The sequence below is a fragment of the Panulirus ornatus genome, chromosome 40 (assembly GCF_036320965.1).
Source record: "Panulirus ornatus isolate Po-2019 chromosome 40, ASM3632096v1, whole genome shotgun sequence".
NCBI lineage: Eukaryota > Metazoa > Arthropoda > Malacostraca > Decapoda > Palinuridae > Panulirus > Panulirus ornatus.
Genome location: NC_092263.1, coordinates 9,213,506 through 9,241,342, shown reverse-complemented (window position 1 = coordinate 9,241,342; position 27,837 = coordinate 9,213,506). Strand labels below are relative to the sequence as shown.

General features: G+C 39.5%; 1 protein-coding gene across 2 annotated transcripts in view; it reads right to left on the bottom strand.

Annotated features, from left to right (window-relative positions):
* Nucleotides 1–617: 617 nt before the first annotated feature.
* Nucleotides 618–27,837, bottom strand: part of r-l (rudimentary-like) — a 46,709-nt gene continuing 19,489 nt past the window's right edge. For both annotated transcript variants that reach the window (XM_071685427.1, XM_071685426.1), the window contains exons 4-11: nt 26,176–26,298; nt 22,141–22,264; nt 18,619–18,785; nt 7,651–7,772; nt 7,147–7,265; nt 4,045–4,140; nt 3,779–3,918; nt 618–2,931 (exon numbers count right to left, since the gene is read on the bottom strand). In XM_071685427.1, the coding sequence (XP_071541528.1) occupies nt 2,779–2,931; nt 3,779–3,918; nt 4,045–4,140; nt 7,147–7,265; nt 7,651–7,772; nt 18,619–18,785; nt 22,141–22,264; nt 26,176–26,298 (1,044 nt within the window). In that variant the 3' untranslated portion in view covers nt 618–2,778. The remainder of the gene's footprint in view (nt 2,932–3,778; nt 3,919–4,044; nt 4,141–7,146; nt 7,266–7,650; nt 7,773–18,618; nt 18,786–22,140; nt 22,265–26,175; nt 26,299–27,837) is intronic.

Here is a 27,837-nt window from a genome sequence, read left to right as displayed (position 1 = left end):
TTTGTTGTCTTTTCCTAGCGCTACCTCGCACACATGAGGGGGGAGGGGGATGGTATTCCATGTGTGGTGAGGTGGCGATGGGAAATGAATAAAGGCAGACAGTGTGAATTGTGTGCATGGGTATATATGTATGTGTCTGTGTGTGTATCTATATGTGTACATTGAGATGTATAGGTATTATATTTGCGTGTGTGGACGTGTATGTATATACATGTGTATGGGGGTGGGTTGGGCCATGTCTTTCGTCTGTTTCCTTGCGCTACCTCGCAAATGCGGGAAAAAAAAAAAAAAAACTTTTGATAAAGCACCTCACAAGAGACTTCTATATAAACTCAAAGCACACAGAATCAGTGAAGAACTCTGTGCATGCATCAGAGACTGGCTTACCAGCAGAATCAGGGTGTAGTATTAAAAGGCGAAGCCTCAGATTGGCTAGATGTAACGAGCGGTTAGTTAGAGTTAGTGACAAACAGTATGTCCTCACTCAGGGAATGCAAACAGAGAACTGATGTGGTGGTTAGCATGGCACAGGAAGCATGTGAGGTGATTATACTGTTAGTGACTTGAATGAACAGCTATATTCACCACATGCTTTAGTGTTCCATAAATGGTTAGAATACTCATGACCATATCCTAACAAGTATGGGTACCTAGTAACTATGACCCTCTCCAATGCTACCCATTGGTCAATGTCCATATCATATCAACCCATCTCCCTTCTGACAACCTAATATTAAAGATCAGACATCAGGACTTAGAGGCCTATTACTGACTCTACAGTATGTCTTTCTGGTCAATGGTTTCTTTGGTATCCTAAGAAGGACATGCTAGACGTGGATGATCTTTAGACTAAACAGAAAAATTACATCAGCATCATCATGGATGTTGACCATCTCTTCTTTCTGAACATATAACCCAGTTGCCTCTACTGCTCTGTTGTCTGTTAAAAAAAGTGTCAAATATGAAAAATTTGGGGAGAACTATAACCTAACTGGGTAAATCAATATGCTGTGTACTATCTTTTTGTTTCATTATACTTAGTTGCTATCTCCCGCGTTTGTGAGGTAGCACAAGAAAACAGATGAAAGAATGGTCCAACTCACCTACATACACATGCATATACATAAACGCCCACACACATACATATACATACCTATACATTTCAACGTATACCTAAATATACATACACAGACATATACATATATACACATAAATATTCATACTTGCTGCCTTCATACATTCCCGTAGCCACCCCGCCACAAATGAAACAACACCCCCCTCCCACCAAGTGTGCGTGAAGTAGCTCTAGGAAAAAACAAAGGCCACATTCATTCACACTCATTCTCTAGCTGTCATGTGAAATGCACCGAAACCACAGCTTGCTTTCCAGATCCAGGCCCCAAAAAACTTTCCATGGTTTACCCTAGGCACTTCACATGCCTCGATTCAATCCACTGACAGCATGTCGACCCCAGTACACCACATCGTTCCAATTTACTCTATTCCTTGCACGCCTTTCACCCTCCTGTATATTCAAGCCCCGATCGCTCAAAATCTTTTTCACTCCATCCTTCCAAATCCAATTTGGTCTCCCAATTTTTGTTCCCTCCACCTCTGATACATATATCCTCTCTGTCAATCTTTCCTCTCATTCTCTCCATGTGACCAAACCATTTCGATACATCCTCTTCTGCTATCTCAACTAAACTCTTTTTATTACCACACATATCTCATACCCTTTCATTACTTACTTAATCAAACCACCTCACACCACATATTGTCCTCAAACATTTCATTTCCAACACATCCACCCTCCTCCACACAACCTTATCTATAGCCCATGCCTCACAACTGTATAACATTGCTGGAACCACTTTTCCTTCAAACATACCCATTTTTGTTCTCTGCGATAACGTTCTCGCCCTCAACACATTCTTCAATGTTCCCAGAACCTCCCCCGTACCCCACCCTGTGACTCACTCACTTATGCTTCCATCCACTATTAAATCTACTCCCAGATATCGAAAACACTTCACTCCTCCAGTTTTTCTCCATTCAAACTTACCTCCCAATCAACTTGTCCCTCAACCCTACTGAACCAAATAACCTTGCTCTTATTCACATTTACTATCAGCTTTCTTCTTTCACACACTTTACCAAACTCAGTCACCAACTTCTGCAGTTTCTCACCCGAATCAGCCACCAGCGCTGTATCATCAGCGAACAACAACTGACTCACTTCCCAAGCCCTCTCATCTACTTGCCCCTCTCTCCAAAACTCTTGCATTCACCTCCCCAACAACCCCATCCATTATCAAATCAAACAATAATCCTGAAACCCTATCAACATATAAAAAAAGTTATGCTGTTACTTTTTATGCAGCTCCTTCTCTAGATATCAAATCCTAACATTTTAAAGTGTTGCAAACCTTTTGCACAACATAAAAGCTACTGGAGTCCCCTTTGCTTAATGATGGCATTTTACTCGTCAATTTCACAAATTGAATTATCTTTCATTCCCTTGAAATTTGCTCACACTAAACCCCTTCAAGAGGAAGTAAGGATTTCAGTAATAATATTCAATATTGAAAGGTTATGACACAGCATTTCATTTGAGTGGCCTCCAAACACATGTAAACCTTACCTGGAAAGGTCCAGGCAATGATTAACAAAAAAGACCTTTCCAAGCTATGTTGCATTCATATCAACTTCGTATTCTTTTAAGAAAAAGGGCAACAGCACTACATAAAGATCAAACATTTGACACTGAACTACCCTTTACTGAACTGAGACACGTTCCTCATAAGCAGCAAATGCTTCCTCTTGATATTTCTTGGCTGCAGTAACTGGATCATCTGCTTTCGTGATCCCACGACCAACAATGATGACATCTGCACCTCGTTCAAGGATGGCTGCTCGAGGAGTCACATACTGGGAACATAATATAAAAAGCTTGACAAAGCATTCACAAAGAAGTAAAACAAGGTATATCTGCCTACTCAGACAACCAACTGTGACCATTGTTAATAATCAGTATAACTGTTATAATAATTACCTGGAGCGATTCAAGTTTGGTTACCTCACCTAAAGAAGCACGTGGCTCTAAGAGAGGAGGGCAATAAGAATCAAAAAAGCTCAGTTACAAGGAAAAGCTAGAAGCCTTGAATTTGCCCATCCTAGAAAAAAGAGGAGTCAGGGGTGATGAACACAACCTTTTTTTTAAGCTTTTACATCAGACTAATGAGAACAGTTTTTAAAAGATGTGTGGACGGTACAACCAGAGGACACACCATGAGATTAAGCAAGAAACTTGTTCAAAAAAGATATGAATAAGCAGATTTATAGTAAAAGAGTGGTGGATACATGGAATAGAATTAATAAAGATAAGGCTAATATAGACAACATAAAAATAAATCTAACAAGAGAATGGGTCTCAGGTGTATAATTCCCTCCCCATACAGTACCAATGGGTAAATAAATATTCAAAAGAGCCAACATCCTCATCTAAACACAATAAGATGCTAATGCTGACATGGATACTTTGGATGAATACAAACTCATATTTCCCTTCAAATTTTTGAACCAATGAAATATGAAAACAAGATGCCTTTGTCATAGTTCTGCTTAATGGCAACTAGTGATTTGACACCCTTACTTAATATGCATTAAAAATATTCAAACTCTGCTGTCCTAATCCATCAACAGTTTTGTTAAAGTGCATTTCTGTAGAAAAATACATTTATTAGATATACTAGATATACAGAAGAAATATTCAAACCTGCTGTCCTAATCCATCTCCACTTTTTTCCAACTGCACCCCTGGAGTAAACTGAATGAATCGTGGATTATTGCTCACAGAGCTCTGTGCCACAAACCCCATCACAAAGTCAGTATGATTTTCTGCCATCTTGCTGCATCCTGGAATAAGGACAGTATGATATGAAGTTTCCACGCTAACCTTAATTACAATACAATGCAATTATTCAATTATTCATATTCAAAATCTTATTTTCTATATTCTAAATGTTCAGCAGAAAGACTCACCTTTGATGTATTCCTGTGATGTTAAGGCCCCCAAGGAACTCATCTCCGAGACCAGAACACAACCTCTGTGGCGTCCATTGACGCCAGATATCAGACCTAGTGAATGTTAACAGATTATGGGTGTGAGACAACCTGAAGAAATATACCTCCTGATGGGAGACTAATGTTTAAGCAGATGGGTACTGTATAGACAATGTGGAAAAATATGTTCCTTCATCAAATAAACCCCAAATCTGCAATTTTTATTCATCTATTATGGCTAGTACATCAGTTAGCTGAATACAGAAGAAAAACAAATCTGACAAACAAATATTTCCTCACTATGCTATTCAGGCAGTTAATGAAAAGTAAATCATTAATGAGTCCATTACACTAGCCCCTTCAGCCTTAATTTGGTTGTGATGTCTGACAACACTGAACATAAGATTCATGGCAACAGACTGTAAGATTCTAGATAAGTCCACGATGGTGAGTTTTACCTCTGCTTACTGAGCATTCAAACTGAAGATTTTTCTATGTTGTTTCCTGTGAGGCTCTGGAAATCCTATTGGACACTTACACCCTGCATGATGTGGTTTTCTGTAACTTTTAAATTTTTTAAAAATTGTTTGGAGTTTCCTGCATAGTGAGGACATATGAAAAACAACCTCATTTGCTCACACCCACTCTCTAGCTGTCATATACAATACACCAAAACCTGAGCCTTACCTATCCATGGCTTCCCTTGACAGCTCCTGCCAGAGATTAGCACACCAACAGCACAATGTCCCCTCTATATCATACTGCTTCAATTCACTCCTTACACCTTCCGGCATAATTGGGCCCTTGATCACTTACAGTAGATTTCAGTCCAACCTTCCACCTTCCTATTCCTATCACTTCTGACATTTACAAACCTCTCAGTCAGCCTACCCTCAAGTCCAAACCATTTCAAAATACCCTCTTTAACTATCCCACACATGGTGACCTAATCTTACAACTACACCTCTCTCCTTTCTCACACGACTCAAACTAATGATAATAACTCCTCATTGCCACAATAAAACTTTTTACCTGCACCATATATTTGTACCAACTTCCACTGAGCATGTCTACCAACCAAATGATATGCTTTCTTCAGATCCATAAATGCCATATACAAATCCCTCTGTTTCTCTAAGTATTTGTCACATACATTTTTCTGTGCAAAGATCTAATCCACACATCCTATAATATTCCTGAATCCACATTGTTGTCACCAAATCTGATGCCCTCTATATGACAACATCCCCTTAATCACTATTAGCTCAAACAACTTAGCAGGTGCAATCACCAAACATATTCATTTGCAATTCGAATATTCCCTTTTGTCCCCCTTAATTTTATACAATACAGAAGTTCCACCAATCTTCAAGCACCTCTCCTCCAGCCAAATAAATAATGAAAAGCCTAACCAAACATCCTCCAGCCAAATACATAATGAAAAGCCTAACAAAACAATCAACAACAAGCCATCCCCACTGCATCAGAAATTCATACACAATCCCATCCATTCTGGCCGCTTTTGCCACTTCATCGTAAGCAAGGTATATACCTTGTCTTCTCTTTTCACAAGATCACTTGCAATGACTTGCTTTGCATACCTCCATATCCCAGACATCCTTGAGCTGCCATCCTATCAAGCAACAGATTCAACAATCCTTCAAAATACTACCTCCAACTTTTCACTGCTTTTCTTTGCCTGTGATCACTTCCTCTATCTGTTCCGATGTTCTCTTGTTCTCCTTATGTTATTCACCTACTTCCAAAACATTTCACTATGCTCCCTGAAGTCTGCTGCTACTTCCTCACCCCCAACTCTCTCATCTGCCCTTCTTTTAGCCACTTCCTTCCTGATCTCCTACCACTTCCTCTTGTACATTTCCCAATTTCTCACACTCCTTCCCTGTAGGTAATGCCCATACACCTCTCTTTTGTCTTTTACTAACTCCCTCATCCTTCTTTTTTTTTTTGAAGGCTCCAGTCATGGACAGAAGTCTAAATCAAGGCCAAGCCTTAACTGAAATATAGAGATAATTATGAAATGGAAAAAGAGAAGACAAGGGAAAGTATTTATGACTTTTTGAGAAAGCAAAAGACCTGTCTCTTGAAATGTGCCATGTCACAGTTATTGGGAAGACATGAGAAGGTAGAAAGTAAGATATGAAAGAATATCACCATTGTGGATCTTACCTTATGTAAGCCATACTGGTGATCTGATAGAAGACTGATTTTCAAGGTGCTTAAGGATATGGGAGTTGAGCAGGGATTCAAAGACTTTGGATATGGTAGAGGTCAAAGCAATAGGTGGATAGTTCAAGGGGTCAGAACAGTCACCCTTCTTGGGGATGGGATGTATCAAAGCATGTTTTCAAGAAGAAGGAAAAGTTTTGTTTTTTAAGCTGAAATGAAAGAGACAAGCAAGCACAGATGCAAGTTCAGAGGCACAATCTTTCAGTACAGGGGGATGGATGCCATCCAGAGAAAGACGCACTTTTTGGACAGTTCAAAAAGAAACTATTGGAAGAGGCATAGGATTAATAAGAGGAGCATCAGGGGGTGAAGGAATGTTAGAGTCATTCAAAGTGTAGTTAGAGGAGAAACAGGAACCAAAGAGAGTTGCTTACTACCTTTTCTTGCATACCCAAAACCCACTTTCCACATGCCATACCCTTCACCTGCCCATTCAGAACTGCTTCCCAATACACACTGCATTCCTCACCCACTTCCCTAGTTTCAGTTACTTTCATCCTCTGCCATTCTTCATCCAATCTCTCCTGGTACCTGCAAGAAATGGCAAACAAACAAATAAATATAGAAAATGTTAAACATATCGGGAATAGCTTTTATTTTCTTCTGCATACATCTCTAAAAAAAAATTTCTCAGGAGTCACACAGGTTTCTTGGGTCTTGTTATTGATAGGGGGATCTAGTCTCAGTTCATTATCCATGTAAGCTTGAGGGTGAAGTCAGCAAACGGTCACTTTTTTTTCTTCCAGGTGATACCTTGTTCACACAAAAAATGTGAACATGAAAAAACTTTTCCTTTGCATTCATACTCAAGAGAAAAGAAAAATAACTTACCTTTAATGACTCCATCACCTGGTATTCCATGAACTGTAATCAGGTCTGCCCAGTTCACAATATTGAATGTTCCCCCAGAATACTGGCTGGCTACTGTATTTCCGATGTCTCCAAACTTTCTGGAAAGTCCAGGAACAGAAATACATCCTACTACCTCATATCTAATATGATTTTAGGAATAAATGGAGAAATAAATGATAAAGCCAACTGGAAAGCAGCTATACTTAACTTGATAATCAAAGCCTGAAGCACTTATGAGCTTCATCCCATGATGTAAGAATGGACAGTATAAAGAAATATGCTTCTGCATTTCCTTCTCAAACCTGATACTTAAGAAATAAACCAACTGAAATATGTGTAACTGCGTATGTACTATGAACTCGATGTTTATTGGTGGATCTTTAGCATCTACATCATTTCTATTTACACCCACTTCTATGATTCGATTTCAAAGTTCTTTTACATAGGGACTAAAAGCTTTTCTATCTTGCCATCAATACACACCTATCCTCCAAGAGTAAAAAATTGTGCTCCTTAGCAAGGTCCTTCAACATGTCAACTTTCTCTTTGCTGAAGTCCACCAAGATGTCAACATGGGTCTTCAAGAGGCTGATATGTGGCCCAACCTAAAAGAATATCATGTAATCTAAAGACTGTCTCAAAGTGGGGAACTAGATGAAATCAAAAAATGAAAAATGTCTACAAAATTTTCAACAGTATTATGTTTCTATAGCTGAGGGAGCATCCTTTCATAATGAATAACACTCTCCAGATACATTAAAACATGGGTGGATTAGTAGTGTATAGTTAAGGATGATGTAGTTGAACAAATAACAATAGTGGACTAATATAAAGATACATTATCACAATGGTTGTTTCAAATACACAATGAATATGTACTAAGAGATTAAATCTAGTTCTATGAATAAAGCTACACACTTGGAAAAGGCAGAAAAGAGAAAGCTACAAAAATGGGAAAGCTGCAGTTATTTAGACATTCAAGTGCACTTTATATCTGGATGATGGAATGAAAGCTGATGTACAAAGACCAATGAAATATAAGCATACTACAGTGTCTCAAAAGTAGAGTAATGAAGGTAAAGGTATGAACCATCAGGTATGGCATGGTCTACTCAAGATTGGCGCAATGCACAGTACTATTTGCTCGATAGACATGAAGTAAGGAAGGACAGAGGGAAGCATAAAGAAGGAAAATAGCAGTTATATAGTCTTATTCATACTTAAACATCCTTCCTGTATTTATTACAAATGATGTACCAAAACCAGTCTACCATCTGCAGACAAAGCCATAGACCAATCCATGGTTTATCTGGACTGCTTCATCATTTGCCTTGGTTAAGCCTATTAACTGCATGTAATCCCCTTTATTCACCAAATTGCTCCAGTTTTTCTAACAATTACTTGGCTCTACTCCTGAATGTTCAGACCTTAAAACCTCAAGGCCGCTTTTAATGCATCCTTCTATCTTCTCACCAGTCTCCTTCTCCCTTCTGCTCCTTTCACTTCCAACACAAAGATCCTCTGTGGCAGTCTCCCTTCACTCATCCTCTCCATATGCCCAAACCATTTCAGCACATACTCTTAATAATAATATTCTTACAACCAAACTTTTCTCTACTAATGGCATTTTTCATATGATGAACACACTACATGCTGTATGTCATTCTCAGGCATCCATACAACGCAGTTGGGACTAATATATCATAATACATACCCAATCTTCATCCCAAAAAACACTGATCTTTCCCATATTGTATCCCCAGTCTCTGGAGTTTGTCATCTGCAAACAACAACTGTATACTTACCTATCCCATCCAATATAGTCCTCACTCTTAGACCTTGCATTTACCTTCCTCACCATCCTATCTATAGGCAGATTAAACAGCAATGGTGATGAAACATCCTTAGTGTAGACTCACTTTCACCAGGAGCTACTTACTCACCTCTTATCCTTCTTATACATACATCTTACTCTTCCGGTAAAAACACCAAACTACATTTATAGCCTAAACACCCACTCCTCTATACATTCTTGTGCAGAAGTGGAGGGAACAAACAGAAGGGAAAGACCTAATTGGATGGAATGACGAATTGGAAAAAATTTTGACTGATCAAGGCCTGAAAATGGAGGAGATTGAGAGGCACACACAGAACAGAGTGAACTGGAATGATGCGGTAAACATGGGTCAATGTACCGAAACTAGGCATTGAATGTGAGAGAGCCAATACAAACAACATAAAGGTCTGTGGAACCTGGTTGTGGATACACAGCTAAGGTGTCGGTGTATTACACATGACAACTAGAGAATGGATGTGAGCGAATGCAGCCTTTCTTTGTCTGCTCCTGGTGCTATCTTGCTAGCATAGGTACTGGCAATCAAGCATAAAAGAATATATTTAAAGCACACTACTAGGTAAAACACCTTCTAACTTAATTATAATCACATTGGTCTCCTAAAGCAGTGCTCTAGGCTTGAGAAAACCTCTAATTCATCAATCTCCCATCAACATTACCAGGAACGCATAATAGACCTGTAACTCTATAATTGGTATAAAGAGGCTCTCCTGCAAGTGAATATACTACAAGCAACCTCTGGCAAGGCTGTATTGTCCCCAATGGACTAAAAGAAGTAAACTTTAATTGTTGGACCCTCTTGTTCCAAAAGAGTCCATCATTTTCCTGCTCCTATGTGGAGCACAGCCTTGAAGATGAAGGAACCCCATAAATGGAGGTCCTAAGGTAATGTAATAATAATACTTCCTAAAAGTCAATCTTTCATTTTTGTCTCCCATTCCTTTACACAAGGCACCACATAAGCTTCTATCAGTCCTTAGGTGCCACACCGTGGGCCATATATATGTTGAGCAGCATGAATAATCAATCAACATCGTCACCTCCCTTTTTGAGAAACTTAAATCCAATTCACTATCAATGTTTTACCACACTATGTATTACACATAACTTACACTACCTACTCTCTTTTCACAATTCCATTCGCTAAGACTCTCTCACTGAATTTCACCATGTTTTAAGCATAACAGATCCATCTCCGTATCACCCAACATATTCAGCACTCCATCAAAATATGTGCAACATCTCTATCTCACTTTTGTCTGTTACCACTTACCTATCCACTCTCTTACAAGTCCTTGCACCATCACTTTCTTATCATCTTTGTCTGCAACCACTTCCCTGGCCACTCTCTTCAAAGTAATGCCCAACCGTCCAGGTTCTTTTCACTCTATTCATCTCCTTTCATGAGATTTTCATGTCCTCTCATTACACTATGTCTAATTTGCCCGCTTTTTCAAGTCTCACACCTTTCGTGTAATGTCTTAATGCTTCTTCTTACACTCCTCCCTATTACTTGCACTCCTTCCTTATAGATAATAACTATATACCTCCCTTTTATGTATCAGTAACAATTAAACTTCTTCGTTCCACGCAGTCTTGCTACCATAAATACTTAATAATTTCTCTGTTTCATTTACTCTAATCCTATGTCATTCTTCACTTAATCTTTCTAGGTATCTTTCCACATAAGCCACATTACTAAACCACACTAATTTTTGTCACTTCTTTCACATATGTGTTATTCCTCTTATCCTTAACCTACTACCACCTAGAAATGATCAAGCATCCCCAATGCTGCCCCTCTCAGCACATACATATCCAACAACCTCTAACTTGCATGCTTGAAGATAAATACAAAATAAATCAACCCAAGACCTAAGCAGACGTAGACAGCAATTACGTAAGGGGTTACATATGGAGTAAAGGAAGCCAGCCCAGGAGGGGCCACGTACACCAACATTGGCTTAACTGCAGAAGTTAATGATTGAGTTTAGTAAAGCGTGTGAAAGAAGAAAGCTGAGAGTAAATGTGAATAAGAGCAAGGTTAATAGGTTCAGTAGGGTTGAGGGACAAGTCAACTGGGAGGGAAGTTTGAATGGAGAAAAACTGGACGAAGTGAAGCGTTTTAGATATCTAGGAGTGGATTTGGCAGCGGATGGAACCATGGTAGCGGAAGTGAGTCAAAGGGTGGGGGAGGGGGCAAAGGTTCTGAAAATGTTGAAGAATATGTGCAAGGCAAGAACATTATCTCAGAGAGCAAAAATGGGTACGTTTGAAGCAATAGTGGTTTCAACAATGTTATATGGTTGTGAGGAATGGGCGATAGATAGGGTTGTTAAGAGGAGGGTGGATGTGTTGAAAATGAGATGTTTGAGGACAATATGTGGTGTGAGGTGGTTTGATTAAGTAATAATAGGGTAAGAGAGATGTGTGGTAATAAAAAGAGTGTGGTTGAGATAGCAGAAGAGGGTGTATTGAAATGGTTTGGTCACATGGAGAGAATGAGTGAGGAAAGATTGACAAAGAGGATATATGTGTCAGAGGTGTAGGGAATGAGAAGTGGGAGACCAAATTGGAGGTGGAAGGATGGAGTGTAAAAGATTTTGAGTGATAGATGCCTGAACATACAGGAGGGTGAAAGGCGTGCAACAAATAGAGTAAATTGGAACAATGTGGTATACTGGGGTCCACATGCTGTCAATGGATTGAACCAGGGCATGTGAAGCATGAATATGTACATGTGTATATATGTATATGTTTGTGTATGTATATGTATGTATACGATGACATGTATATGTATGTATACGTTGAAATGTATAGGTACACATATGTGCGAGTGTGGGCATTTAAGTACATACATGTGTACGAGGGCGGGTTGGGCCATTCTTTCGTCTGCTTCCTTGCACTACCTCGCAAACGCAGGAGACAGTGTCAAAGTATAATAAATAAATAAATATACATTCAATTCATCACCAATGCTGTGCCTGTGTATGAAATATATAAAAGCATAGCAGTCAAACATACTTCCATTTGGACATCATCAGCAGTGGACCCAGCCAACAAAAAGTATCAATAAACTTTTATAAAATGTACTTTTGAGTGAAAATATATCATTCCACAAAGCAATTTTTTCAACTTCATCAAGCACATGGGGATGAACACAGGAGCAAGTGCTGATCTAAAGGTTAAATTTTGTTTTATCTTGTTTGCTGTTCAACGTATTTGTGCGGCAGGACCATGAAATGATGAAGAAATGGCCTCATTAGCTCACATTCACCCTCTAGCTGTTATGTGTAATGTACTAAAACCTGAATACCCTATCCACAACCAGGCTCCACAAACCTTTCCATGATTTCCACTGGCTGCTTTATATGCCTGGCGCAGTCCACTGACAATAACTTGCCCCATGTACGCTTATTTTTTTTTTTTCATCCTATTCGCCATTTCCCGCATTAGCGAGGTAGCGTTAAGAACAGAAGACTGGGCCTTCGAGGGAATATCCTCACCTGGCCCCCTTCTCTGTTCTTTCTTTTGGGGAGGGGAGGATTTCCAGGGGAAATGAGAGGGGAGGATTTCCAGGCCCCCGCTCCCTTCCCTTTTAGTCGCCTTCTACGACACACAGGGAATACGTGGGAAGTATTCTTTCTCCCCTATCCCCAGGGATATTATCTATGCACATATATTCAAATCACATATTTCCCATCATTCCTCTTTCAGCTCATTACTACACATGTTTTTCTCCATTATCAATTACAACATAGACCTCATGCCCATCTCTTCATTTGTACCCTAAGATGTAACTCTTTCCACACTATTAGTAATTTCCTTTTATCAATATTTCTATAGTATTAACTTAGCTCTCCCCAAAATGCATTAATTTCTTTTTCACTCCCCTTGCTTTCTGGTGAATAAGCACTTACAATCGCCCATATTTCATGGTTCACTTTCTAATCCATTCCACATCGCTTTCGAATTCAACATCTTTCACTCTTTTACACAGCCTGACTGCTTACTCCACACCAGATGCACCATCCCTTCCTTACATCTTGTCCTCTCACTAAAATCAGAATTTTCCCTTGTGCATTCCTGAACAACTCTGTCCCTCACTCATCAACTATGTTTCGTTCAAAGTCGATACATCTAGGTTTCTTTCTTAAGCAACTATCTCCATTCCTTTCATTCCAGTTACAGTAATACATATTCAGACATTCCAGCCTGAGCCTTCGTAGTAGCCCCTGTTCGTGTTCATATTTTCAGGAAGTAATAATACAGGAGAGTAGGATATCCAGCCATTCACTCCTAACTCTCTTCGTCACCTTCTACAATGTGGAGATAAACGGGTACATGTAATTACAACCATACATGCTCCGACAACCCAGCAAGAGCCTTCATGGTAAATCTTCACTTGGTCTCTATCACTGTTCATATTTTCAGAAAGTGACAATATAGGAGGGGAGGGTATCCAGCCATCTACTCCTACCACTCTTAGTCACCTTCTGCAACATAGAGGATACATGGGTAATATTCTTTGTGTCCTGAATGCAGAGGTAACTTTTTGCCATAAGTATTGTTTGCAGATTAAAGAGTGAAGCTGCACTGTCAACTAACAGTTCTTTTCTTTAAGGAGCTGTGCGGCACTTCAATATTGTTGAAGAAATACAAAGGAATAAGGTAATAGTACTGAAAGTGAGATTCTATGATGGTGCAGATACAGAAATCCAAAGAACCTATTCAAATTAGTGCAGCAGAAAATCTGAGACAAGGTGGCATATTACAGAGAAGGAATCCTAGGTACTTCAGTGATGGGTGAAACTGGCAAATTGAAAAAATGGGGAACGATCTAATCATCTGGATGAGGTTCTTCATGAAACACCTAGATGTTTGATGGAAATGGGTATATAGGGTTCTACAAAGGCATCATCGAAGGTAACTGTGTGCAAGCTAAGATTTTTTCAAAAAAAAAAAAAAAAAAGAAAAAAAACTATCTGGTATGGTATATCTCACGCATGGATGATTTTTGCAGGAAAGTAGTACAAATGACTGGGAGATGTATAAAAGAAAGGGGCAGGAGGTCAAGAGAAAGGTGAAGAGGTGAAAAAGAGGGCAAATGAGAGTAGAGGTGAGAGAGTATCATTAAATTTTAGGGAGAATAAAAGGATGTTTTGGAAGGAGGTAAATAAAGAGCTTAAGACAAGAGAACAAATGGGAACATCAGTGAGGGGGGCTAATGGGGAAGTAATAACAAGTAGTGGTGAAGTGGGACGGAGATGGAGTGAGTATTTTGAAGGTTTGTTGAATGTTTGATGATAGGGTGGCAGATATAGGGTGTTTTGGTCGAGGTGGTGTGTAAAGTGAGAGGGTCAGGGAGAATGGTTTGGTAAACAAAGAGGTAGTGAAAGCTTTGCAGAAGATGAAAGCAGGCAAGGCAGCGGGTCTGGATGGTATTGCAGTGGAATTCATTAAAATAGGGGTGACTGTGTTGTTGACTGGTTGGTAAGGATATTCAATGTATGTATGGTTCATGGTGAAGTGCCTGAGGATTGGTAGAATGCATGCATAGTGCCACTGTACAAAGGCAAAGGGGAAAAAGGTAAATGTTCAAATTACAGAGGTATAAGTTTGTTGAGTATTCCTGGAAAATTGTATGGGAGGGTATTGATTAAGAGGGTCAAAGCATGTACAGAGCGTCAGATTGGAGAAGAACACAGTGGTTTCAGAAGTGGTACAGGATATGCGGATCAGGCGTTTGCTTTGAAGAATGTATGTGAGAAATACTTGGAAAAACAGATTGATTTGTATGTAGCATTTATGGCCCTGGAGTTGGCATATGATAGAGTTGATAGAGATGCTCTGTGGAAGGTATTAAGAATATATGGTGTGGGAGGTAAGTTGCTAGAACCAGTGCAATTTTTTCTTATCAAGGAATGTGTAAGAGTAGGAATAGAGGAAAGTGATAGGTTCCCAGTGAATGTCAGATTGCGGCAGGGTTGCGTGATGTCTCCATACTTGTTTAATTTGTGTATGGATTGGGTTGTTAGGGAGGTGAATGCAAGAGTTTTGGAGAGAGGAGCAAGTACGCAGTCTGTTGTGGATGAGAAAGCTTGGGAAGTGAGTCAGCTGTTGTTTGCTCAAGATACAGCACTGGTGGCTGATTTGGGTGAGAAAATGCAAAAGTTGGTGACTGAGTTTAGTAAAGTGTGTGAAAGAAGAAAGCTGAGGGTAAATGTGATTAAGAGCAAGGTTATTAGGTTCAGTAGGGTTGAGGAACAAGATAATTGGGAGGTAAGTTTGAATGAAGAAAAACTGGAGGAAGTGAAGTGCTTTAGAAATCTGGGAGTGGATTTAGCAATGGATGGAACCACGGAAGCGGAAGTGAGTCACAGGGTGGGGAAGGGGATGAAGGTTTTGGGAGTGTTGAAGAATGTGTGGATGGTGAGAACGTTATCTCGGAGAGCAAAAATGAGTATGTTTGAAGGAATAGTGGTTCCAACAATGTTATATGGTTGCGAGGCATGGGCTATAGATAAGATTATGCGTTGGAGAGTGGATGTGTTGGAAATGAGATGTTTGAAGACAATATGTGGTGTGAGGTGGTTTGATTGAGTAAGTAATGAAAGGGTAAGAGAGTTGTGTGGTTGAGAGAGCAGATGGGGGTATACTAAAATGGTTTGGTCACATGGAAAGAATGAGTGAGGAAAGATTGACAATGAGGATATATGTGTCAGAGGTGGAGGGAACGAGGAGAAGTGGGAGATCAAATTGGAAGTGAAAGGATGGAGTGAAAAAGATTTTGAGCAATCGGGGCCTGATCATACAGGAGAGTGAAAGGCGTGCAAGGAATAGAGTGAATTGGAACGATGTGGTATACTGTGGTCAACGTGCTGTCAATGGATTGAACCAGGGCATGTGAAGCATCTGGGATAAACCATGGAAAGGGAGCTGTGGCTTCAGTGTATTACTCATGACAGCTAGAGACTGAGGGTGAACGAATGTGGCCTTGTCTTTTTCCTAGCACTACCTTGGACGCGCGCGGGGGAAATGGGGTGCCATTTCACGTTTGGTGGGGTGGTGACGGAAATGGATGAAGGCAGGAAGTATGGATATGCATATGTGTATATATGAATATGTCTGTGTATGTATATGTATGTATACGTTGAAATGTATAGGTATGTATATGTGCGTGTGTGGGTGTTTATGTGTATGCATGTGTATGTAGGTGGGTTGGGCCATTCTTTCATCTGTTTCCTTGTGTTACCTTACTAACATGAGAGACAGCGACTCAGTATAATAAACATAAAAAATACATCATTATTATTATTATACTTGATTGCCATTTCCCGCATCACTGAGGCAGTGCCAGGAAAACAGGTGAAGAATGGCCCATCCACTCATATACACATTTATATACAAAAACACCCATACATGCACATATAAATACATATACATGTCAACATATACATATATAAACATGCTTGCCTTCATCCATTCCCAGAACAACCCCACCCCACAGGAAACAGCATTGCTACTTCCTGCTTCAGCGAGGTAGTGCCAGGAAAACATACAAAAAAGGCCACATTCCTTCACACTCAGTCTCTAGCTAACATGTGTAATCACCGAAACCACAGCTCCCTATCCACATCCAGGCCCTACAGGCCTTTCCATGGTTTACCACACGTTTCACATGCCCTGGTTCAGTCCATTGACAGCATGTCGACCCCAGCATACAACATAGTTTCAATTCACTCTATTCCTCAGCTCCCTATCCACATCCAGGCCCCACAGGCCTTTCCGTGGTTTACCACACACGTTCCACATGCCCTGGTTCAGTCCACTGACAGCACGTCGACCCCAGTATACCACATAGTTCCAATTCACTCTATTCCTTGCATGCCTCTCACCCCCCTATACGTTCAGGCCCCAATCACCTCAAAATCTTTTTCACTCCTTCCACTTCCAATTTGGTCACCTAATTCTCCTTCTTCCCTCCACCTCTGACATATATCCTCTTTGTCGACCTTTCCTCTCATTCTATTCATATTTCCACACCATTTCAACACACCCTTTTCTGCTCTCTCAACCACACTCTTTTTATTTTCCATACATATCTTTTACCCCTTCACTACTTACTCGATGAAACCACCTCATTACATATTGTCCTCAAACATTTCATTTCCAACACATCCACCCTCCTCCGTACAACCCTATCTATACCCCATGCCTCACAACCATATAACACTGTTGGAACTACTACTCCTTCAAACATACCCAATTTTGCTCTTCAAGATATTGTTCTCTCCTTGCACACATTCTTCATCACTTCCAGAAACTTTGTCCCCTCCCCCACCCTGTGACTCGCCTCCACTTCCATGGTTCCATTTGCTGCTACATCCACTTACAGATATCTAAAACACTTTACCTCCTCCAATTTTTCTCCATTCAAACTTACATCCCAATTAACTTGTCCCTCAACTCTACTGAACTTAATAACCTTGCTCTTATTCACATTTACATCAACTTTCTCCTTTCACACACTTTCACAAACACCAAACAGTCACTAACTTCTGCAGTTTCTCACTTGAATCAGCCACCAGTGCTGTATCATTGGTGAGCAACAACTGACTTGCTTCCCAGGCCCTTATCCCTAACAGACTGTATACTCGCCCCTCTCTCCATAACTCTTGGATTCACCTCCCTAACCACCCCATCCATAAACAAATCAAACAACTATGAGGACATCAAACACCCCTGCCACACACCGACCTTCACTGGGAACCAATCAATCTCCTCTCTTCCTACTTGTACACATGCCTTACATCCTTGGTTAAATCTTTTCATTGCTTCTAGCAGCTTACCTCCAACACCACATACTCTTAGGACTTTCCACAGAGCACCTCTATCAACACTATCATATGCTTTCTCCAGATCCATAAATGCTACATACAAATCCATCTGCTTTTCTAAGTATTTCTCACACACATTCTTCAAAGCAAACACCTGATCCACACAACCTCTACCACTTCTGAAACCACACTGCTCCTCCCCAATCTGATGCTCTGTACATGCCTTGACCCTCTCAATCAATACCCTCCCGTACAATTTGCCAGGAATACTCAACAAACGTATGCCTCTGTAGTTTGAACACACCTTTATCACCATTGCCTTTGTATAATAGCACTATGCATGGATTCTGCCAATCCTTAGGCACTTCATCTTGATCCATACATACAGTGAATATCTTTATCAACCAAATAACAACACAGTAGTCACCCCCTTTCTTGATAAATTCAACTGCCATACCATCCAAACCCGCTGCCTTACCGGAATTCATCTTCTGCTAAGCTTTCACAACCTCTTCTCTCTTAACCAAACCATTCTCCCAGACCCTTTCACTTTGCACACCAAACCTTCAAAATACTCACTCCCATCTCCTCTCATCTTCACTACCTGTTATCACTTCCCCCTTGACCTCTTTAACAATATTCCCATTCTACATGTTATTTTGATTAATAATGTAAATCAGTAGGACCTGTACTGCACTATGATCACTGCACCCATCCATATTTTTAATCATGCTCTCATTCTCATAGACGACTTACCTTTTCTGCCAAAGAAATCAATTCTTCTGATGTGGTAACATCTGCTGCAACACACAAGTTTGTCTTCTTGGTAGACATTATCTTAAAGAGCTCATTAGCCAGTGGATGGTTGGTGGAAGATATGCGTGACTCAAATGAAAGTAGCTTGCAATCCATCAGCTGTATGCCTATTAAGAGTTATCAGCACTATACTGGGGATGGTCACTTACTATCAGTTCATGCAAGAAAATTCTTTTTGTTCAGGAAACACATTAATAAGAAACAGGGCACTAGAATCTCAAATAGAAAACATACCTTCACTCTTGGAGTTTGTCCCACTAATATTCCCAAAGTTAGTAAGTATTCATCTATGTACTACCTGTCAGTGCCTTAAAATAACATTATTTTTCTCTTTGGCTACAATCTCATTCAGTGAAATAAGGTGGGACTACAATTTTTTTTCACAAATGCTTGCCATTTCCCACATTAGTGAGGTAGCACTAAGAACAGACAAAAGAATGGCTTCATTTACTCACATCCATCCACAAACTGTCATGTACAATGTACTGAAACTTAAGCCAAAACAACAAGAATTAGCTGTTAAATTCAAAAGTTCATCAGTTGCTACAGACTCATCAAAACATCGTCAAACTGGAATGATCAAAGAACAGATTTAGACTATAAATGTTGAGCACCTACAGAAAATACACAGAAGTAGTCAGAAATCCACAAGCTTGTTGGATATCTGAATCAAGAGGAGTGTTCCACTAAAAAGAATGAAAGAAAATGGTATGATGTATTTTTGTACTTAATGTTCTTTAAAGAGCTGGAAAATGATGAACATCAAAAATTAAAACCAATTCTTGGATAGAGGTTTAACCATCATCCAATATTGCATACCAGAAGGCAAGTCTTAGTATAGTATCACTAAAAGCAGAAAGGAACAATACATTAATAATCAGAGAAACAACATCTGTATGAAGAATCCTCCTCGATTCATCTAAAAAAATCAAAAGAAAACCAACAACAGATAAACTGTAACATCATACAAGTTAAACGCTAGTAATGATACCGAAACTTACCGAGAATATTAATTTATTTATTATTCATTTTGCTTTGTCACTGTCTCCCGCATTAGCGAGGTAGTGCAAGGAAACAGATGAAAGAATGGCCCAACCCACCCACATACACATGCATATACATACACGTCCACACACGCAATATACATACCTATACATCTCAACGTATAGATGTACATACACACACAGACATATACATATATACAAGTGTACATAATTCATAGTCTGCCTTTATTCATTCCCATCGCCAACTCACCACACATGTAATAACAACCCCCTTCCCCCTCATGTGTGCGAGGTAGTACTAGGAAAAGACAACAAAGGCCCCATTCGTTCACATTCAGTCTCTAGCTGTCATGCAATAATGCACCGAAACCACAGCTCCCTTTCCACATCCAGGCCCCACAGAACTTTCCATGGTTTACCCCAGACGCTTCACATGCCCTGGTTCAATCCATTGACAGCACGTCGGCCCCGGTATACCACATCGTTCCAATTCACTCTATTCCTTGCACGCCTTTCACCCTCCTGCATGTTCAGGCCCCAATCACTCAAAATCTTTTTCACTCCATCCTTCCACCTCCAATTTGGTCTCTCACTTCTCATTCCTCCACCTCTGACACATATATCCTCTTTGTCAATCTTTCCTCACTCATTCTCTCCATGTGACCAAACCATTTCAAAACACCCTCTTCTGCTCTTTCAACCACACTCTTTTTATTACCACACATCTCTCTCACCCTTACATTACATACTCGATCAAACCACCTCACACCACATATTGTCCTCAAACATCTCATTTCCAGCACATCCACCCTCCTGCGCACAACTCTATCTGTAGACCACTCCTCGCAACCATACAACATTGTTGGAACCACTATTCCTTCAAACATACCCATTTTTGCTTTCCGAGATAATGTTCTCGACTTCCACACACTCTTCAACGCTCCCAGAATTTTTGCCCCCTCCCCCACCCTATGATTCACTTCCGCTTCCATGGTTCCATCTGCTGCCAAATCCATTCCCAGATATCTAAAACACTTCACTTCCTCCACTTTTTCTCCATTCAAACTTACCTCCCAATTGACTTGACCCTCAACCCTACTGCACCTAATATTATTACCTAGCTCTTATTCACATTTACTCTCAACTTTCTTCTTTCACACACTTTACCAAACTCAGTCACCAGCTTATGCAGTTTCTCACATGAATCAGCCACCAGCGCTGTATAAAAAATAAATAAATAAATAAATAAGAATATCTGACAAATAAGTTTCCTTAGTACAAAGCACATGTGTGGTTGGATAGTGCCCACTGTATAAAGGAAACAGGAGTAGAAGTAAGCACAAGAATATCGGACAAATAAGTTTCCTTAGTACAATGCACATGCGTGGTTGGAAAGTGCCCACTGTATAAAGGAAACAGGAGTAGAAGTGAGCATAAGAATATCGGACAAATAAGTTTCCTTAGTACAATGCAAATGTGTGGTTGGATAGTGCCCACTGTATAAAGGAAACAGGAGTAGAAGTGAGCATAAAAATATCGGACAAATAAGTTTCCTTAGTACAATGCACAATATTTATGGTAAGACAGAGTCTGACTGTGTTAAAAGGATTAATTGGTTTAGGAAGGGAGCAGAATGTTTACATCATAGTTTTACATCCTGGGAACAGAGCAGCGATAATAGCTAGAAAGACAAGACTGAAACATCACCTCAGACAACTTATCTTCCATTAAAATTCCCACAATTTTTTTTAATTCAACTATCTTTCTTCTGAATTATTTCTATAATTTTTGCATAGTATAAAGAGAAGAGGGCCAGGTGAGGATATTCCCTCAAAAACCCAGTCCCCTGTTCTTAACGCTACCTTGCTATCGCGGGAAATGCCGAACAGTATGAAAAAAAAAAAAAAGTTATAAACTTCTTCACCAACATTCGTATCTCAAAACACCTCACCATTCACCTCATAAGTATTTATGCCAAAAACCTATAAATGTTCAGCATTATGCAATTTCTTTCAAGAAAACTACTCAGCATGTTTACTATCAACCCAGATATACTTCCCTTTAATTCTCTTACTCAGTCTCACATGATTTTCTTAACTCATCTATGCTCTCATATGCCATTCTTTAACATCAAAGCAATATGCTTCACATCTAATATTAATAGTCTAGAGCAGCTTAGAAACCCTTCCACCAAACATTATAAATACATTAATTGCACTTGCTTTTCAGTGAACATATAGCACTGACATATTTTTCTCAAAGGATAGCCTGTTTTCACTTGCAATCACACCTACAACTGGTTCAATAAACACTGCAAAAGCCTTCTATCATAACATGGAATCCCCGACCAATCTCTGCCAATAGCAACATCATCTAAAGTAAATCTGCATTTAGATATGTAAATCTTATTCATAACAAACCTGTACATTAAAATCCAACATGAAGAAATACTTCTTACCATTTTGAGCCAAACACTTCCCCCTGGTGATGATAGAGGTGTCTTTACAGGCAGCGACGAAATCACTGACAGACTCAAATATTTCTTGGTTAATGCAGTTGTGCTTTTGAAGAATCACCATCAGCTGAAGAATTAAAAAAATATTTTATCTCACTATGCACTGTTAGCTACGCCTGGGTTTTCCAAATGTAAATAATGATCATGTCAATGCACATGGTTATAAACATATAATTACATGAGAAGTGACCTCCTTCAGTCTATATTTATCACCTAGGCAATCTTTTTTTTCTTTTTAAAGCCAGTCAACTATGGTGCATGTAGACAGTGGTCAACAAAATGGGCATTCAAAATCTCATACATAATCTATCTTAAGTTTTGTTATTAAAACAGAAAATGGAGCCATACATGAAAAAAATATACAATTTACTGTTAGGCTTTTAGAGAGAACTATTAATGATGCACAAATCTAAGACAGCACAAACAAACAATATTAGAAAAGCCAATAGACACTCAAAAAGATTCAGTATTAGTAGAGACAAAAATCTAAATTACTTAGAGCATCAAAAAGAAAGCTAATTCAATTTTGATCATATATCCAAATACTGTTTTCTCAAGTTTTCACTGAAATAAAAGTATATGGGTCTAATACATTAGGTAGGAGCTTCTGAACATACTGCACAAGGAGTTGCCTTATGCCTGTGGCCTGTTATGGGTGAAGCACTAAATGCTAAGAAGCTGCATTGGAATTCCCCAGTTAAGGAAATTTGCTGTGGACACTCCCTTGAAGGAGTTCCTGAAAGGAATGGGCATTAGGAATAAACAAAGAGACAGACAGATAAATGGATAACTAATGAAAATTGTGAAACATGCTTAAACTGCACACATCCTGTCCTGCACTTATGTCAAGATGTAAACATACTGAACTCTTTTACAAAAAAAAAAGGTATCAGCCATAGGGACGAGCTGACATCATGGTTGTGTCTAGAGGGAAAAAAATAAAAATCAAGAAAATGTTACCAACTTTTCTGGAAATTATAAAGCTGAATTTCAGAAGAGAGATGTTGGTGCTGGGAAATATATCAAACAATAAATGGTTCCACAGGCCACCTGAAGATGAAAGTGAACATCAGTTTGAGTTATCATTCACTGAAAAAGCATCTGCTATTCTTGAATTTGAGAAATCACACTCAGTTCTTCAGCATGAATAGCACTGCCTGCCAGACCCATATCCAACCTCTTGTGCCTTCCCCATCACTTGCACACCATGTCCATTTTGGTGGTGGTGTGTGTGGGTCATGTGTAATTTCACCATCACTCCCAGCCACTATATCTCTAATCTTCACTAAATGAACATTCATCTTCTCTCATTAATTCACCTAATTGATTTGAGTAATTTCCAGCAAGAACATCAGCATAATAAGTGGGGTTAAGGGATGGTGTGGCTGGCAAGATTTGGATGGCATTGAAGTGGAACTTACTAAAAAAGGGGGTGACTTTGTTGTTGAATGGTTGGTAAGGATACTTAATGTATGTATGGCTCATGATGAAGTGCCTGAGGATTGGCAGAATACATGCACAGTGCCATTGTACAAAGGAAAAGGGGATAAAGGTGAGTGTTCAAATTACAGAGGTATAGGTTTGTTGAGTATTCCTGGGAAATTATATGGGAAAGAATTGACTGAGAGGGTGAAGACATGTACAGAGCATCACATTGTGGAAGAGCAATGCGGTTTCAGAAGTGGTAGAGGATGTGTGGATCAGGTGTTTGCTTTGAAGAATGTATGCGAGAAATACTTAAAAAACAAATGGATTTGTATGTAGCATTTATGGATCAGGAGAAGACATATGATAGAGATGATAGAGACACTCTGTGGAAGGTATTAAGAATATATGGTGCGGGAGGCAAGTTGCTAGAAGCAGTGAAAAGTTTTTATCGAGGATGTAAGGCATATGTATGAGTAGGATGAGAGGAAAGTGATTGGTTCTCAGTGAATGTCGGTTTGCAGCAGGGGTGCGTGATGTCGCCATGGTTGTATAATTTGTTTATGGATGGGGTTGTTAGAGAGGTGAATGCAAGAGTTTTGGAGAGAGGGGCAAGTATGCAGTCTGTTGTGGATGAGAGGGCTTGGGAAGTGAGTCATTTGTTGTTCGCTGATGGTACAGCACTGGTGGCTGATTCAGGTGAGAAACTGCAGAAGCTGGTGACTGAGTTTGGTAAAGTGTAAGAGAGAAGAAAGCTGAGAGTAAATGTGAATAAGAGCAAGGTTATTAGGTACAGAAAGGTTGAGGGACAAGTTAATTGGGAGGTAAGTTTGAATGGAGATAAACTGGAGGATGTGAAGCGTTTTAGATATCTGGGAGTGGATATGGCAGTGGATAGAACCATGGAAGTGGAAGTGAATCACAGGTTGGGGGAGGGGGTGAAGGTTCTGGGAGCGTTGAAAAATGTGTGGAAGGTGAGAACATTATCTCGGAGAGCAAAAATGGGTATGTTTGAAGGAATTGTGGTTCCAACAATGTTATATGGTTGCAAGGCATGGGCTATAGATAGGGTTGTGCGGAGGAGGGTGGATGTGTTGGAAATGAGATGTTTGAGGACAATAAGTGGTGTGAGGTGGTTTGATCAAGTTATGAAAGAGTAAGAGAGATGTGTGTTAATAAAAAGGGTGTGGTTGAGAGAGCAGAAGAGGGTGTTTTAAAATAGTTTGGTCACATGGAGAAAATGAGTAAGGAAAGATTGACAAAGAAGATATATGCGTTAGAGGTGGAGGGAACAAGAAGTGGGAGACCAAACTGGAGGTGGAAGGATGGAGTGAAAAAGATTTTGAGCGATCCAGCCTGAACATGCAGGAGGGTGAAAAGCATGCAAGGAATAGAGTGAATTAGAATGATGTGGTATACCGGAGTTGATGTGCTGTCAATGGATTGAACCAAGGCATGTGAAGCGTCTGGGGTAAATCATGGAAAGTTTCGTGGGGCCTGGATGTGGAAAGGGAGCTGTGGTTTTGGTGCATGATACATGACAGCTAGAGACTGAGTATGAACGAATGTGGCCTTTGTTGTAGTTTCCTAGCACTACCTCACATGTGCAGGGGGAGGGGGTTGTCATTTCATGCATGGTGGGGAGGCGATGGGAATGAATAAAGACAGCAAGTATGAATCATGTACATGTGTATATATGTATATGTCTGTGTATGTATATATATGTATACATTGAAATGTATAGGTATGCATATGTGCATGTGTGGACGTGTATGTATATACGTGTGTATGTGGGTGGATTGGGCTATTCTTTCGTCTGTTTCCTTGCGCTACCTTGCTAACGTGGGAGCCAGCAACAAAGTATAATAAATAATAAATAAACCTGTATACGAGTGGATGGGGCATTCTTCGTCTGTTTCCTGGCACTACCTCAATGACACAAGAAACAGCAATTAAGTATAATAAATCAATATATAATATATAAGCATGCATGCCTTAAACATACCAGAGATTAGATCTGAGCAAATGAGGCCTTTCTTTGTTTGTTCTTGTTACAACCTTACTAACATGGGAAATAACCAACAAGTATGAAAGAAAAAATGCATTCATTACGAAGCAGTGGATCGATGAAACATTTTTCACACTTGTTTGCCCCAAAACAATAAATCTAATGAAAATCCAGCATGATTAACAAAACTAGGTATAAGAGAATAACATTCATGAGATACATGCCACAGCATAAGCTGCCTCCATCCCTGAATTTTAAGCTTAGAATCTACAAATAACTTCAAACATGTCTCATTAAAATCCAGCATAATCTTGCAAGGATAGTGACCAAAAACTAGAATTCAAGAGGGTTTAATCAGGGGTAACAAACAAATATGTAACAGAACAGCTACAGACATAATATGTATGATCAAAGTCAAGCAGTGACACTGGAAAATTTGAGCAGCATTTCTTTTTTTAAATTTCACAAAAAAGTTCGTATAAAATCATTCACCCATTAAGTTCAGCCTATAATGTAAAATGGATACCTATTAACTAAAAACTCACCTCAGTCATAGAGACCACTGATGTAACAGTGATGCCCATTGCTGTGAGGTTTGCTACACCATTATGTTCCCGATCCAGGAATACAATGACATCTCGTGCATCTAATTTCAATTCCTGCAATGTCTGAAATATCATTAAACATTACTAAAGGTTGAATTTTTATGAATGTTATTTCTTTTATGCATCTGGTTGCTATAACTGTTTTCTCAGTTTCTACATACTACAACTGGAAAGAGATGACATGGTGTAAAGCTTAAGAGACAAAAGTAAAAATTGTCCTGACCGCAAGCAGTAAGTGTGGACAAACTTTTTTCAAAGTGATACAAAGCAGCATCTTCAAATATTCTCAAATCATAATGTCATATGCACCTACTAACCTTTCACAATTACACTATTCTCAATTCAATGGGGGTGGATCAGGTACATCAGCTTTATACATATATCATGAAACATAAAATGACCGGTACTTGCTAAGTCAGGTTTCAGTGAAAAGAACATATCTAATAAATGAGAATAAAAATTATTCACCAATCAATGCAATAATTAAAGGCCTCACAGAATAACCATCTTCATAGTATACTTACACAGCTAATCTGCAGTGGGTATGTTAGTCTGTAAGATTAGACCTCGAATAACCAGACATGAAAAGTAACACTGGCAGAAATATCCTTCAAAACTGACACAAGGTGCATATAAGGTAAGTCTTACATAACAAACAAGCAGAAACTGACAAATCATAATGCTTATTTTGCAGACTGAGATGGACTGCCACACAGAATCAGGGTCATGCCTCAAAGGTCTTACAGAGTGAGTTATCAGACACAATGAGGACCATTCAGTTGTCTGTCAGTTGCAAATGCAAAAAGAGGTAAGGTGTTCCATTAGAATATTGAAGAAAAACCTTACCTAACCCATCCTAAAGTCCAGAAAAAATGTGAATGTGACTAACTTATCTTCCAATTTCTGTATTTTATTGCTTGGATAACATTCTAATTATCATCCAGCACGTTAATTCCATTATCTATATAATATTTTGAGCATATTGTGTGTGTTTTTTTTAAATCTTACAGTCCTTAACTTCTTAGTTATACAGGAACAGAAGTCATGATTTAGTGTGATTTGATTTTTTTTTTTTTTTGCTTTGTCGCTGTCTCCCGCATTTGCGAGGTAGCGCTAGGAAACAGACGAAAGAAATGGCCCAACCCACCCCCATACACATGTATATACATATGTCCACACACGCAAATATACATACCTACACAGCTTTCCATGGTTTACCCCAGACGCTTCACATGCCCTCATTCAATCCACTGACAGCACGTCAACCCCGGTATACCACACTGATCCAATTCACTCTATTCCTTGCCCTCCTTTCACCCTCCTGCATGTTCAGGCCCCGATCACACAAAATCTTTTTCACCCATCTTTCCACCTCCAATTTGGTCTCCCACTTCTCCTCGTTCCCTCCACCTCCGACACATATATCCTCTTGGTCAATCTTTCCTCACTCATTCTCTCCATGTGCCTAAACCATTTCAAAACACCCTCTTCTGCTCTCTCAACCACGCTCTTTTTATTTCCACACATCTCTCTTACCCTTACGTTACTTACTCGATCAAACCATCTCACACCACACATTGTCCTCAAACATCTCATTTCCAG